Source organism: Larus michahellis, chromosome 9, assembly GCF_964199755.1.
Source record: "Larus michahellis chromosome 9, bLarMic1.1, whole genome shotgun sequence".
Classification (NCBI taxonomy): domain Eukaryota; kingdom Metazoa; phylum Chordata; class Aves; order Charadriiformes; family Laridae; genus Larus; species Larus michahellis.
In genome coordinates this window covers 32,449,734-32,462,752 of record NC_133904.1, presented here as the reverse complement: position 1 = coordinate 32,462,752, position 13,019 = coordinate 32,449,734, and the positions used below count along the sequence as shown (strand labels likewise).

At 62.2% G+C, this 13,019-nt stretch overlaps 2 protein-coding genes across 3 annotated transcripts; one reads left to right on the top strand and one right to left on the bottom strand.

Moving 5' to 3' along the window:
• Nucleotides 1–219: 219 nt before the first annotated feature.
• SRPX2 (sushi repeat containing protein X-linked 2) lies at nt 220–5,901 on the bottom strand. Its single transcript, XM_074601775.1, has 10 exons — nt 5,254–5,901; nt 3,408–3,494; nt 3,123–3,314; nt 2,829–3,005; nt 2,355–2,481; nt 2,130–2,251; nt 1,828–2,007; nt 1,557–1,690; nt 1,343–1,464; nt 220–1,046 (listed from the first exon to the last, which is right to left on the bottom strand). Exons 1-10 carry the CDS (start codon nt 5,321–5,323, stop codon nt 866–868), a joined length of 1,392 nt encoding a protein of 463 aa, XP_074457876.1. The 5' UTR covers nt 5,324–5,901; the 3' UTR covers nt 220–865.
• Nucleotides 5,902–6,988: 1,087 nt separating this feature from the next.
• Nucleotides 6,989–12,399, top strand: TSPAN6 (tetraspanin 6). Of its 2 annotated transcripts, XM_074601776.1 has the most exons (8): nt 6,992–7,178; nt 7,265–7,453; nt 7,839–7,913; nt 8,502–8,600; nt 8,871–9,026; nt 9,685–9,768; nt 11,349–11,448; nt 11,660–12,399. In XM_074601776.1, exons 1-7 carry the CDS (start codon nt 7,092–7,094, stop codon nt 11,415–11,417), a joined length of 759 nt encoding a protein of 252 aa, XP_074457877.1. In that variant the 5' UTR covers nt 6,992–7,091; the 3' UTR covers nt 11,418–11,448; nt 11,660–12,399. The 2 variants fall into 2 exon arrangements, with proteins under 2 accessions (XP_074457878.1, XP_074457877.1); XM_074601777.1 differs by lacking the exon at nt 7,839–7,913 and having other exon boundaries at nt 6,989–7,178.
• Nucleotides 12,400–13,019: the final 620 nt, after the last annotated feature.

The window sequence follows — 13,019 nt, the reverse complement described above, 5'->3', positions numbered from 1 at the left end:
GAAAGGCGCTTGGGTTTTTTTTTTTCTTTCCATTCTTCCTCCTCCCGCCCCCTCTCTTCCCCAGTCTGCTCCCTCCTTGTCTTCCCTACCCTCCTCCCGCGCTGGGACTGGGGCAGCCCTGGCTGTGGGGCCAGGATGGCGTTGGGGTGGTGATGGGGGGCTGGTTCCCAGGAAGGATGTGTTTCCCAGGTCTCCGTGTGACACACCTTCTGCCAGCATTGACTTTTATATAAATTTATTTATTCTGAGTTAACGTTCTACTGCCAAAACAGTTCGCAGGAAAGGTGCCCTGTGGCTGGTGGAAGGGGAAGCGAGGGGCAGGGTGAGCTGCGCGCTGGCTGGCTGCTACTGGTTTGGCTGAGCTTTTACTGGAGGCTGTCTGGCAGGACCCTGGGCTGCCCCAGGTGGGGAGGGAGAGGGTTCGGGCTGTGCATGGGGTGAGGACGGCTGCGGGGAGGGTGAAGCTGCTGCATTGGAGGCTGTTGCCCTGCCTGCCCTGCCCTGTCCACTCTCCTGGGGTCTGGCAGCCCAGTGTCAGGCTTCCCGTCTCCCCCCTGTCCTCCGGGTGCACTCCCGTTTCTCCTGCCATGGTCCTGGCTGGGCTGAGCCGTCCCACCCCGCAGCTGGCTGCTGCTCCTGGCTGCTGGGCAGTGGGGACACTGCCGGCACATGCCCCCTGTCCCCATCCCTGCTCGCCCCTCTGTGCCAGAGCAGCCGGAGAGGGTGCTCCCCTTCCCCTGGAGCTCCTGGGCACCCTGGTCCTCCTCTACAGTGGGCGACTAGAAAAGCAGAAAGGAAGGTGTCCATTCCCCCGAGGCCAGCGGTGGTGGAGTTTGGGGCGCGGGGGGCTCTCCTCGGCGCTGCCTCACTCGCAGGGGTCCCCGCTCTGCGCCCGCCGTGCCGCCTCCCGCTCGCTCAGCAGGTAGGTGTCGATGAAGACGAAGAGCTCGTCGGGGCTGACGGGGGAGATGTAGCGCTCGCGGTCCGTGCCCGCCTTGTCCAGCAGCACGGCGTTGAAGTGGGAGCGGGTGAGGTGCAGGAACTGCCTGGGGGTGCAGGGGGGAGCCGCCGGTCAGGGCTGGGGGGGGCGGTTGGGGCTGAGCCTGCCCACCCCAGGCAACCGTGCTCAGGTCCTCCTGGGGTGGTGGCTCCCGTCTCTTCCTCAGTGTCTGTGAGCCCTGGGAGGCTCTGGGGATGCTGTATTCAGGCGTGCTGGCAGTGTCCCCAAATTGCACAACCTCATGCTTTGCCATCCCCAGATGTGACCCCATCCCTGCTCCCCTCCCACGGGTACTTGTCTCTGCAGGACAGTCCCCCCCCCTGCCCCGTTCCCCCCAAATACCTGAGCTCCTCAATGATGCCGAGGGACAGCTGGTGCTCCCGGATGCGTCCCACCTCCCGCGGGGGCTGCCCCACCAGCTCGACGGTGGTGACATGGCGCAGGTCCAGCCCGCAGGCGGCTTGCTGTGGATGGCGGGGGGGGGCGCGGTGAGAAGGTGCTGGGGGTGGAGGTGGGAAAGGGTGGTGGTGGGGGGTCAGCAGGAGGGTGTCCTCACCTGCAGCATGGAGATCTGCATCTTGTAGTAGCGGTTAGAGGGGTCGGGGGCCGAGATGACGAGGAGGCGGCGTTTCTCGTGGAACTGATCCAGCAGGCTGGCGGCCGAGCTCACGGCTGTGTTGATCTGCATGGCTGGGGGTGAGAGAGGCCAGCGTGCGGGGAGGTGCCATTTTCCACTCCCCCCCTCCAATTCCCATCACCCCTTCCCCACCCCTCCATCCTGCCAGGCATCATGGCGGGCAGGTCCTCCCCTGCCCCCCATCGCTTACGTGCGCAAAGGGGCTGGGAGCCCGTCCACTGCTGGGTGGACTGGCAGACGCGCAGGGAGGTCCCCTGGTGCTCGTACCCCCCCTCGCACAGGTACTCGCAGGTGGCACCGTAGTTGTTGCCGTCGGAGGTGCAGGAGAGGTAGCCGTTCTGCGGAGGCTTCAGGACGGGGCAGCGCCTCACTGCCAAGGGGGAGGTTGGGTGAGGGGCTGCGGGCCATGGGGCACAGCCCCGGCCGTGGGGCACGGAGCCCGCAGCCGGGGAGGAGGGGACAGCCATTGGAAGCCATCGGAGCCAGCTTCACCTTGGACGCGGACGGTGAACTTGCAGCTGGCTCGGTTGTATGCCTGGTCGTGGGCCGTGTAGCGGATGACGTGCTCTCCTTCGGGGAATTCGGAGCCGGGCTCCGGGCCACGCAGCATCACCCTGCACCCGGCACGTGGGTTTCTCCGTCAGGGCCCTGGGAGGTGGCATCCAGCACGGCCCCCACAGCCCTCACCGGCGGTGCTTGCGCCACTCCTGCCCTCACCTCTTGATGATGCCATCAGCGGAGTCCTTCACGCGAGGGGGGTCCCAATATACAGTAGCCGTCAGCTTGCCTGGCTCGGCTATCCGCTCCCGCGAATCCGGGCAGCGGATCTTGGGAGGCTCCAAATCTGCCCGTGGGGAGGAGAGGGAGTGGGGGGACCCGCCGGTGCTGGGACCAGGCTACGAGAACCAAGCACCGGCCCCGGGGCTCAGCCACCCCCAGGGATGCTGCGCGCAGCCCAGGCAGCCTGTGGCCAGCACGACCTGCTGTAACGCCAGCACCGAGTGCCACCATCCTTAGCCCATGCTCTGGGGCTAATGGCACCTCAGGGACCAGCGGGGACAGAGGTTCCAGGGCTGGGAGGGCAGGAGCCAGCACTTGGCAAAGCCTGGGTCAGGGGTGGGGGTGATACCTTCAGGCACCCCAGGGATGGACAGGGATGCAGCGTGGGGCTGGCGTGACGGTAGAATTTACCTACACAGATTGGCTCGCTCCCGCTCCAGCGCCCGTCCTCCATGCAGACGCGGCTCCGGTCGCCCTCCAGCTGGTAGCCGGGCAGGCAGGTGTAGTCGCAGCGGGAATCCATCTGCACGCCGGCCGAGCACACGTAGGAGCCCCGCAGCACCGCCGGCAGCACATGGCACCGGATTTCTGGGGACAGAGAGAACAAAGAGGGGAGGGAAGCGGCTGCCAGGCCATGCTGGTGGGCACAGCACCCTGGACTGGCTGCTGGGGAGGCTGGCAAGCCGATGGCTGGGGCACACTCACGTCGGCAGTACGCCATCCCAGACCACCGGCGGCTGGGCAGGCACTGGACGGCGCTGGGCCCCACCAGCCGGTAGCCACGGGCGCAGGTCAGCTCGCAGCGCGTCCCCAGGCTGCTGCGGTAGGAGCCCCCCCGGGGTGAGTAGCAGGTGGCTTCTCCACGGTGGATGTTGAGGGTGGCACACCACTGGGGCACTGGGGGAGAGGAGGGAGGTGAGGGGGGCAGCCGGCCCCACCGTGCCTCAGTTTCCCCATGAGGACCCGAGGGATGGGTTTGGGTGCCGGTACCTCGGCGGTAATCCAGGGCAGGCTCGGGGGGGGGTTCTTCCACGTACACTTCATTGGTGTGGCTCTCTGCTGCGTAGTAGCCGGATCCTGGGGAGAAGGAAAGAGATGAGGCGGGTGTGTGATGGTTCATGGCCACAGCAGCACCCAGGCGATGATGCCTCCCCAGGCAGCTGCACCCTCCGGCCCTGAAACATCCCAGTAAACGATCCCATCCCCGGGCAGACCCCGTCCTGCTGTCCCTGGGGCTGCCACCAAGGGTTAAACCCGGCGGACAGAGCCCGATCCCCAGCGACGGACATGGTGTGCGCTGGCACCAGCCCGCAGACTAAACATCGGCGGCAGGAAACGGGGGCTGGCGTGGAGTGGGCTGGCACCCACCCCTGGCTTCGCGCTGCCAGGAATTCCTCCTTCCACCCGCTCCTGTGGCATGGTCCTGGCCACCACACGTCCCCAGGGAAGGAAGCAAGCTGCCTCTCCTGCCCGTCCCAGCGGAGGACGGGGATGCAGCCCCTCGCTTGGGCACCAGAGAAGGATGAAGCTGCTGGGGGGGGGGCGGTTGGCCGGAGCTGCTGGCCCCACACCATCCATGCTGTGCGGAGGGCCCCCATGCCCCACGGATGGGGGGAGGACACCTTACACCAATCCTTGCGGGTTCCCCTTTGTGTTCCCGTACTGTGTTCCCATGGGCGAGGGAGGGAGCTGTGCAGGGGGAGAGGGATGGCTTCCTTCACCTCGGCCCCGGCGCCTCGGCCGGCCGCGGCATTCCCCAGCTCTGAGCTCATGTTTCCTCTGCGTTTCCGCCGGCCCCCGCCACCGCTGCCCCCTCCTCGCCGCCAGCCCACCCCACCGCAGCCCCCGCTCCGGCATGGCGGGGATGCTCAGCCTGGGAAGGGACCCGGGGGAAGCGGCAGTCCTGCTGCGGCTGCCGCCATCTCCCCTTCCCCTTGCTCTGGGATTTGGGAAGGGGATATCCGCCCAGGCCCATCCAAGCAGCAGCCCCGCCGTCGTGGGGAGGAAACTCCATTACAAATCTTTCCGACATGAACTTTACCACAGAGCGACTGACTCCCCACTGCTTCCCACAAGCTTCGTTAAGTCGCCCACTCGTTTCCACAAAGCCTTCTATCCCGACGTCCTTCCCACGCTGCCACGGCTGCCTTTGGGGAGCACAGGGCTGCCATCCGTGGGGCTGGCGGTGGGAGTGTGTCAGTGGCACAGTGAGCAGGGCTGCTTCCCGGGGGCTACCGAGCCCCCCGCTGGGGCTCCAGGGACGGGGTGGGCCGTGTCCCCACAGGCAGATGTGCTGTTTAATTGCCATGTTCCTTTTTCGTGCAGGCGCTGCCTTCTCCATCTCACCTGGGGACAGCTCGGAGCTCCGGCTGTGCCGGGCAGGAGCATCCCCACGCTGGCAGCGTGGCAAGAGGATGGGGAAGGGAGCAGGGAAGGGGGTAGGGCTTTTGGGCAAGGGCTTTTAGTCCTTGACCCAGCTGTCTGGCTGCGGGGGGGGGGGAGGCTGGGTCTGAGCATTCCATCCAGGCAAACATCTGCCGGCCAATGACCCCCGCGGGAGACGGGAGTCAGCGGGAAAGCTGTGCAGGGGCGGGATGGAGAGGCTGGATGTCTTCTCTCTGGATGCCTCCCAGCACCCCCCTCCGCTCATTCCTGCACCCCCCAGCACCCCCCCACAAGCACTGCATACCCCCCTGGCACAGATGCTCTCCCCGGCACTGCCGTACCAGGGCACCCCCCGCCTCTGTCCCTCCCTACTGCGAGCCCCCCGAGGGGAGCGGGACCCTGTGGACTGCCGCCCTCCCCCAGGGGAGCCCCACACCTCCCCAGCACTCACCTTCATGCCACGTGGATGACACCAGCCTGGTGAGGACAACCAGCAGGACGGGGGCTGCCTCCTGCACCATGCCGGAGGGGCTGGGGGGCCGGGGGCTGGCCAGCCCGTCTGCTGCGCTGGATCCGAGGGCAGCAAGGATGGAGAGGGGCTGGAAACAGGGCGACGGCCCCCCCACCGTCGCTTTGTCACCACACGGACGCCTGACCCTCCTGCTTGCACCGAGCAAACCTACTTTTCCCTGCTGCTGCCCGTCCCAAACATTCAAAAGCCGTGAGTCAGGCCCAAAACCGATGAGATTGTCAAAAATAATAAATCCCAGGATCACCCGTTTTCCACTGCACCTCCTGCTTCTCCGAGGCTTTAAAAGGTTGTCAGCTTTTTTTTTTTTCTTTGCAAGCAGAAGAGCCAAGAGCTTGTTTTGACACGGGAGAGAGGGTAGCCAAGCCTGTGCCAGCCCTGCCGGGATCTGGGAACCGGGGTCCTGGGGAGACCGAGGACAAAACCGCAGGAGACAGGACCCAGGACCCTTTTCCCACCTCCTGCCGGGAGGGAGGGAGAGACCTCACTGCAGACGGCGGGCTCCGAAACCGCTCCAGAGGCAAGTGATTCCAGCTGGGGTCTGTTTTCCAGCTGAAGTTCAGCCCCTGTGAGGCTGCGGTAACGAAGCGTGTTCTTTAGGACCCGCTGCCCCGCATCCCACGGGATCGGGCAGGAGGAGAGGCAGGAGCCGGAGCCACCCGGGATTTTGGCTCTGGACCGCCCACGTGTGTGGGGGGGCGAGGGACGAGCCTGGCATGGACAGGTAGGAGACTTGGCACGGGGTGGCGGCAGGGGGGGGACGGGACATGCTGCCTGAATGCACTAATTATGTGGCGGCCAGGCCGGTAAGCACACTAATTAATAACACAGCTGTCCTGAGTGGGAGAGGGCTGCCAGGAGGCCACCGTGAGGGGCTGCTTGCTACAGGGTGTGGGGAGCCCGCAGCCCCCCACAGACCAGGTACATCCTCCAGGAGGGGACGGGGTGCTCCCGCCATGGCGGGCAGGATGCTCATTGCCTGCTGGCATGGTGGCCATGCCACGTGCGGCTGTGCGAGGTGGCTGCCCCAGCTGGTCCTTGCTCTGCTGGGGGACACCTGGGCAGGGAAAGGGGGGCCATGCTGCGGCTGGGGCTGCATCGCCCACCACTGGGGCAGGAGGGCAGGGACTGGGTGGCACAGTGCAGGCAGGAGGTGGCACAGGACAGGCAGAGGTGGCACGGTGCAGGCAGGAGGGGGCATGGGACAGACAGGAGTGGCCCAGAACAGGCAGGAGGTAGCCCAGAGTAGGCAGGAGGTGGCATGGTGCAGGCAGGAGGGGGCATGGGACAGGCGGAGGTGGCATGGGACAGGCAGGAGCAGCCCAGAGCAGGGAGGAGGTGACACAGAGCAGGCAGGAGGGGACATAGCACAGCCAGGAGTGGCACGGGACAGTCAGGAATGGCCTGGAGCAGGCAGGAGGGGACATAGCACAGCCAGGAGTGGGCCGGAGCAGGCAGGAGGGGACATGGGACAGTCAGGAGGGGACACAGCACAGTCAGGAATGGCCTGGAGCAGGCAGGAAGGGACATGGGACATTCAGGAGTGGCCCGGAGCAGGCAGGAGGGGACATGGGACAGGCAGGCTCCGCCCCGTCGCGGAGGCTCGTCCCGCCTTCGGGCGCGCTCGGCCGTTTCCGTGAGCGCTCGGCAACTTCCGCCGCCGCTCGGGAGGCTCCGGCGGGGCGGGGCGGGGCCTGCCCGGCGCGGGGCGGAGCGCGGCGCGCGGCGCGGCCCGTCCCGGCAGAGGGCCCGTGTCGGCCATGGCGTCCCCGTCGCGGCGGCTGCAGACGAAGCCGGTGATCACCTGCCTCAAGAGCGTCCTGCTCACCTACACCTTCGTCTTCTGGGTGAGCTCCGACCCCCGCGACATGTCGCGGCCGCGCCTCCCTGTCGCGACAGGCGCGAGCCACGGCGGCTTTTCCCCTCTCCCCAGGTGTCGGGTATCGTGCTGCTGGCCGTGGGCGTGTGGGGCAGGGTGAGCCTGGCCGTCTACTTCTCCCTGCTGGACGAGAAGGCCACCAACGTCCCCTTCGTCCTGGTGGGCGCCGGCACCGTCGTCGTCCTCCTGGGCACCTTCGGCTGCTTTGCCACCTGCCGCGGCAGCACCTGGATGCTCAAGCTGGTGGGTGGTCCTGGAATGGGTGGGACGGGGTCCCATCCCCTCCTGACCCATCACAACCCGTCCTGACCCGTCCTGACTCGTCCCATCCCATCCCATCCCAATACATCCCAACACTTCCTTCCTCATCCCATCCCAACCTCATCCCATCCCAACCCCATCCCATCCTACCTCATCTCATCCCAACACATCCTTCCCCATCCCAATCCTATCCCACCCTGTCCCACCCTACCTCATCCTACCCTATCCCATCCTACCCTGTCCAGTCCCATCCACCCCATCTCATCCCACCCCATCCCATCCATGCGAGCCCACCCCGTCCCATCCTACCCTGTCCCATCCCACCCATCCCACCCACCTCGTCCCATCCCGCCCTTTCTGCCCGCAGTACGCCATGCTCCTGTCCCTCATCTTCCTCATCGTCCTGGTGGCCGCCGTTGTGGGGTTCGTCTTCAGGCATGAGGTGAGTCTGGGTGGCCACTGCTGTCTCCCGATGCTGCAGAGCGAGTTTGGTGCTGGTTTTAACCCAAGCGCAGTTGCAGATGTTGCTGGAGGGCAGTGATGATGTTGGCAGTGGTGCTTTGTGTGACTAAAATGGGGTTAAAAAAGCCCAAAGAGCAGCTTGGTCCCCGTAAGAACCCATAATGTCCCCATAAGGACGAGGATGGGTGCTGGGTCCGCCTAGCATGGCATGCTGCCCCTCCGCCAGAACATGCAAAGTAGCCCTGGACGTTAGTTTCTGGCTTTTGTCTATCTTCTGCAATAATTTCTGTAATTAAAGCTCCTCTGAGGGTTCCCGCGCTGCGGAGCAGCCTGCTCGGGGGGCGGTTGGCACCGTGTAGGTCCTTGTTATTACATGCGGCATCCCTGCTGCCACAGCGCATCCCAGCCTGCCCTGTAATACAGCGTTTAATTGCCTGGGTGGCCGGGGGAATGTCTGCTGGCCGTGGCCGGATTCATTCCTGCCATCGCCAAGAGGTGACTAATGCGGGACCGCGGGTCCCGAAGCAGGGGAGGGGATGGCAGCACCGCAGAGACCTCTCTCTTGCAGATTAAGACAAACTTTGAGAGTAACCTCAACCTGGCCTTGAGGGACTACAACGTGACCGCGGATCGGCACAGCGAGGCAGTTGACACCATCCAGAGAACCGTGAGTGCCGCCGGCTGGTGTCTGTCTGGTCTCGGGGAGGCACTCACCTTGCCCTGGGGTGTCCCCTGGGACCCCCTATGGTATCTTCATGCCCATCGCAGTGGTTGGGGTCCTTTTGCCCTGTGGGATTTTGAGTTTGGGAGAAGATGCTAGGTGCGGTGGGGGCAGTTCCTAGAGAGGTGAGGGCAGGAGAGCTGCGGGAATGGTGGTAGGACTGGGGGGTCAGTACTCTGGTGCGACCATGCACCCCAAATATGCTTTCCCCTCCAGCTGCACTGCTGCGGGGTGCAGAACTACTCGGACTGGGAGAGGACCGAGTACTTCAGCCAGAGGGGCATCCCCCGCAGCTGCTGCAAGAGCCAGGACGACTGCTCGGAGGAGGATCTGAAAGACCTGAGCAAAGCCAAGCTGAAAGTGTTTGTGGATGTAAGTTAAGCTCAGAAAAATCCCCCTGCCAGTCCTGGAGGTGGGGAGGGCAGAGCTGGGTGGGTGGAGAAGGGCTTCTCTGGGAGGCTGGAAAGGAGAACTGCACTCTCAGTGCAATCCATGTGGCCCCGGGACTCCCCTGATAGGCAAAGGGTATGGAGGAACGAGCTCCCCCTCGTGCCTGAGGTCCCCCCCACTCCTTCCTCGGAGGCCAGGGACCAGCCGGACCCAAGTGTTTGGGAAGACAGTTGAATAAGGAGGTAATTTCCCAGTTAAAGTTAGTTTCGGCAGCGCTGACGTCTCTCGACAGCCGTGCAAAGTCCTGACCCATTGGTGAGCGTGGGTGACCTCATCCAGCAGGGACGGCCAGGTGACGCAAGGGACGTTCCTCTGATGAGTCACCTTGCTCAACCCAACAGCTCCCCGTTGGGAGCAGCCCAAGGGCAGCGCTCCCCGTGATAAGGCGGCTGGGAGGCTGCTTGGCGCGGCGCTGATAGGGAGATGACTTTGCTGAGGTCAGGCAGGAGGGTGGCAGCCAGAAGCCCTCAGCTGCCCGTCCGGGAGCATCTTTCCCTGGAGCTCTGGGGAGGTGCCGGTTTGTGCTCTGGGGCGGGGTGAAAAGCACTGGACCCACATATTCGCTTTGCCTCCTCTGCAGGGTTGTTTTTTCCTGGTAACGTCAACGATGGAGTCAAAAATGAGTGTTGTGGCTGGAATCTCCTTTGGCATTGCGTGCTTCCAGGTAACTCTCCATTGCTGGCTGGCACAGGAGGAGTGCAGAGTGAAGCTAGCCTGTCTCTGGAGGTATTTCATTTCTGGTGTGTGTACAAAAGGCACGGCCTGTCTCAGCCAGGGAGGAGCAGCTATTCTGCAGATCCCCCTTGGGTTTAATCTCGCCACTGAGCAGCTTCCAGTCTCTTAAAGCCCAGGCTGAAGCACCAGCTCTGTTTCTATGGGTCTGGGTTATTTGAGAATAGCTCCTGTCTGAAACAACTGACTTCAAGAAAACCCAAACGGAGCCTGTGCCGTGCTGAGTGAACTCCCTGCGCTCGCTGTTGGCAGGGATCAAATCTGCGCCTTTCCTTTTCCTACCCACTGACCTTCCGTTTCATCAGGGAGGCGTTTTGGCGTCCCTTCTGCGGGGCTGGGTCCCTACGAGCAGCTCACGCCCCGCAGGCTCCCCGACCCTGCCACTGCTCCATCTCCCTCCTGTTCCCCACCCTCTCCTTTATTTTATCCTGCTCTGGCAGGCTTTATCCCGGCAGGAAACGAGAGGCCCCTTCCGCATCCCACCGAGGGAGGCTGGCTTTGGAGGGGCTTGAATTCACCCTCCCCTTGATCCGGCATGCAGAGGCCATGGCATTAGCCTGGGACCACCGTCTGACGGCCCCAGCGTGGGGAGAAGGAACCCTGCCAAGATATTTCTCCTGTAATGAGCGTGTCACTGCACGTTTCCCGTAACGGATGGACCGCGCTGGGGGAGAGGCGGGAGCCAACAGCCCCCGGCTGCACTCGGTGCTTCTGAATGCTTCCTTTCGGTTGCGGCTGGGAGAGCCGTGAGCTGCTCTGCTGTGCCCAGCCGCTCACCCCGCTCTCCTCCTTTAGCTGGGCTGTCCTCGCCGTGGGGTCGCTGAGACGTGACCCGCGTGCAAACGGTGAGCTGCAGGGCTCCCAGCCGCAAAATTATCTTGGCTTATGCCAGGCTTGGGAGTTTTATTTGGCCTTTATTGCTCTTTCAGTAAGCCGTGCTGTGTCGTGCGGCCGGCAGGGACCCATCATCCTAATGTGCCTCTAGCTTTGCTTGTGTAGGTCGGAGTCCAGCAGGATCTGGCCCTAAATGTCTGCGCAGGGGCTGGGAGGCCACGTTGTGATAACAGTAGCGTGTCCTTCAGATGTTGATGTGAAAACGGCAACCTTGCTTCCCTGCTGTCCTTTCAACGGGGAGAGGTGGCTGCTATTCTCTAGTGTCCGTGTAATGGGCTGTGACGCTCCTGATATCTGTGTAATCTCCAAAATTACCGTAAAACAGTAGATGCTTCGTGAAGCAAAAATGTAACGGGGCGGGATGTGGAGCATCTCTTGCGAGGAGCTTGTTTGGCTGATGCCTGCTGGGATCCTCCGCTTCAGCCTCTCTCAGTTACTCCGAAGCAGGGCATGGCAGCCCGTGTTGTGACTTATAAATCCCACTGTTCTTCTTTGTAATTTATAAAACTGATGTGCTGGAGCGATTTGTCAGGCTTTTCCCCTAAAACATCGCATCCTGGTTTTGGCTACCTCTGATGTGTGGGTTGTTTTTTTTTTTTTTTTTCTTCACTTTTTCAGTTGATTGGCATCATTCTCGCCTGCTGCCTGTCCCAGTACATCACGAACAATCAGTACGAGATGGTGTAGCTGGCCCCTAGCATGCTGTGGCTGTGGCCAGGTAGGTCTCTCCAGCCCTGTAAGCTCGGTGGGCCACCTCGGCATCCCCAGCTGCTGTCTGGTCCCCTTTGGGGACCTTCAGCAGGGTGGCAGGTACCACTTTTGGGGGCATGTGATGACAGAGGGCAACTGCAGGACCGTGTCTGCTGCATCATTTTAATCTGCGTATAAATCCAGCCTTGTCTGTTAACGCTTTGTCTTGTGCCCTGCAGGTTATGCTCTCCGTGGCTGGGGAGGATGCCACCACCTCCCATTTTCCTCTGGACACCGTTTCGTGAAATCTTGCTTTGAACTGACTGATCTTCTTCTCAACTAGCTCATAGAAAGGAGTGCAGCAGCTGTCCTGGTGCGCTCAGGGACTTGTCCTAACACTACTCTGCTGTGCCACCGCCTGGGATGATTAGTGTAGCTGCGGTGGTTACAGCACACGCGCTTCTGTGGGCGACACAGCCCCCGGCTCTTTATTCGGCCGGCGGTGCGCTTGAGTGCCAACCGGCCTCGCGGGGCTCCCAGTGCTCATCTTCGGTGCCTCCCTCGGGAAAGCGATGCTTCCCCTTACCTCTGGCAGCCCCCTGATGTCCCCTCCCTCCCCGGATGCGGTTGCTCTTGAAATGGGGCCGTTGCCCTGGTAAAATGGGACCCTGCCTGCCTGAAAGCCCTTGGCTCAGCAAGGTCTCGGTTTGTTGCCAAGCTCTCTTTCATCCCTGACCTGGGTTTTATATACTTTTTTATAGTTGTACTTTTTTAAAGTACAGGCTGTAGTGATTCTTTGTAAGCTGTAGCGAGGTTTGGTGATGTAGCTCCTGGTGCCTTTACCTTGGTAGGTGTCCTTGCACCGAGTCAGCTGTGACTTGATCGTCAGTATTATATGCTGCTTATCTCATTTTGTGTATTAAGTAGAATTCTTTTGTCCTGAGACACAATAAATATTAAGATATTTTACTCTATGAAACCTCCTTGGCTTTTCTTTTCATTTGCTGGAAATTCCTCTGCTCGAGTCGCTGCAAAGAGCAGCAACCCCCCCCAGAGGTAATCTGCTCACCCCAGGCCAGACGATAACCTCTAGATCATTGCAGCTCGCGCTTTCCCAATGCTCCCTGGTGCACTTGTACTTACAAATAACTTCTGTAATGGAATTTTTCTTCATAACAGCGGTTGTGTAACAGCGCTGAAGCAGAAAGCCTGGAGCATCCCAGCCCAGGAGCTAGGCAGATGAGCTCAGACCCGTGCATCCTCCGTCGGCCGCTCGCTCGGAGCCAAGGGCAGGGCAGCGCTGCTGGAGCCGCCTGCATCCCCAGCGTCTCCCCGGGGCGAGAAACATGGATGTAAGCTTTTATGTTTGTTTGGTACTGCTCATCTTTGGGCTGTGTTGTCAGCAAGCCTTTGTCTTGCTGGGCGTGATGCCGCAGTAGTGTGGAAAAACTCTTCCACCACCCGGCTTGGGGGATTTTTGAGTCCCAAGCACCGAATTTGGAGCAGCCACACCGTCCTGTGGTGTGTCAAATGAGCAGGTACGGGGCAACCTCACTGCTGATGGAGGAGCCCGACGGGGAGCACCTGAAATCCTTTTGT

Excerpts from the sequence above, each read along its gene's own strand:
- SRPX2 (XM_074601775.1), bottom strand. The coding sequence starts at position 5,323 with ATGGTGCAGGAGGCAGCCCCCGTCCTGCTGGTTGTCCTCACCAGGCTG. Across the intron at positions 3,495-5,253 it reads GTCATCCACGTGGCATGAAG|GATCCGGCTACTACGCAGCA; the intron begins GTGAGTGCTGGG and ends CCTTCTCCCCAG. Across the intron at positions 2,482-2,828 it reads GAGCGAGCCAATCTGTGTAG|ATTTGGAGCCTCCCAAGATC; the intron begins GTAAATTCTACC and ends CCCCACGGGCAG.
- TSPAN6 (XM_074601776.1), top strand. The coding sequence starts at position 7,092 with ATGGCGTCCCCGTCGCGGCGGCTGCAGACGAAGCCGGTGATCACCTGC. Across the intron at positions 7,454-7,838 it reads GCACCTGGATGCTCAAGCTG|TACGCCATGCTCCTGTCCCT; the intron begins GTGGGTGGTCCT and ends TTCTGCCCGCAG. Across the intron at positions 8,601-8,870 it reads TTGACACCATCCAGAGAACC|CTGCACTGCTGCGGGGTGCA; the intron begins GTGAGTGCCGCC and ends TTTCCCCTCCAG.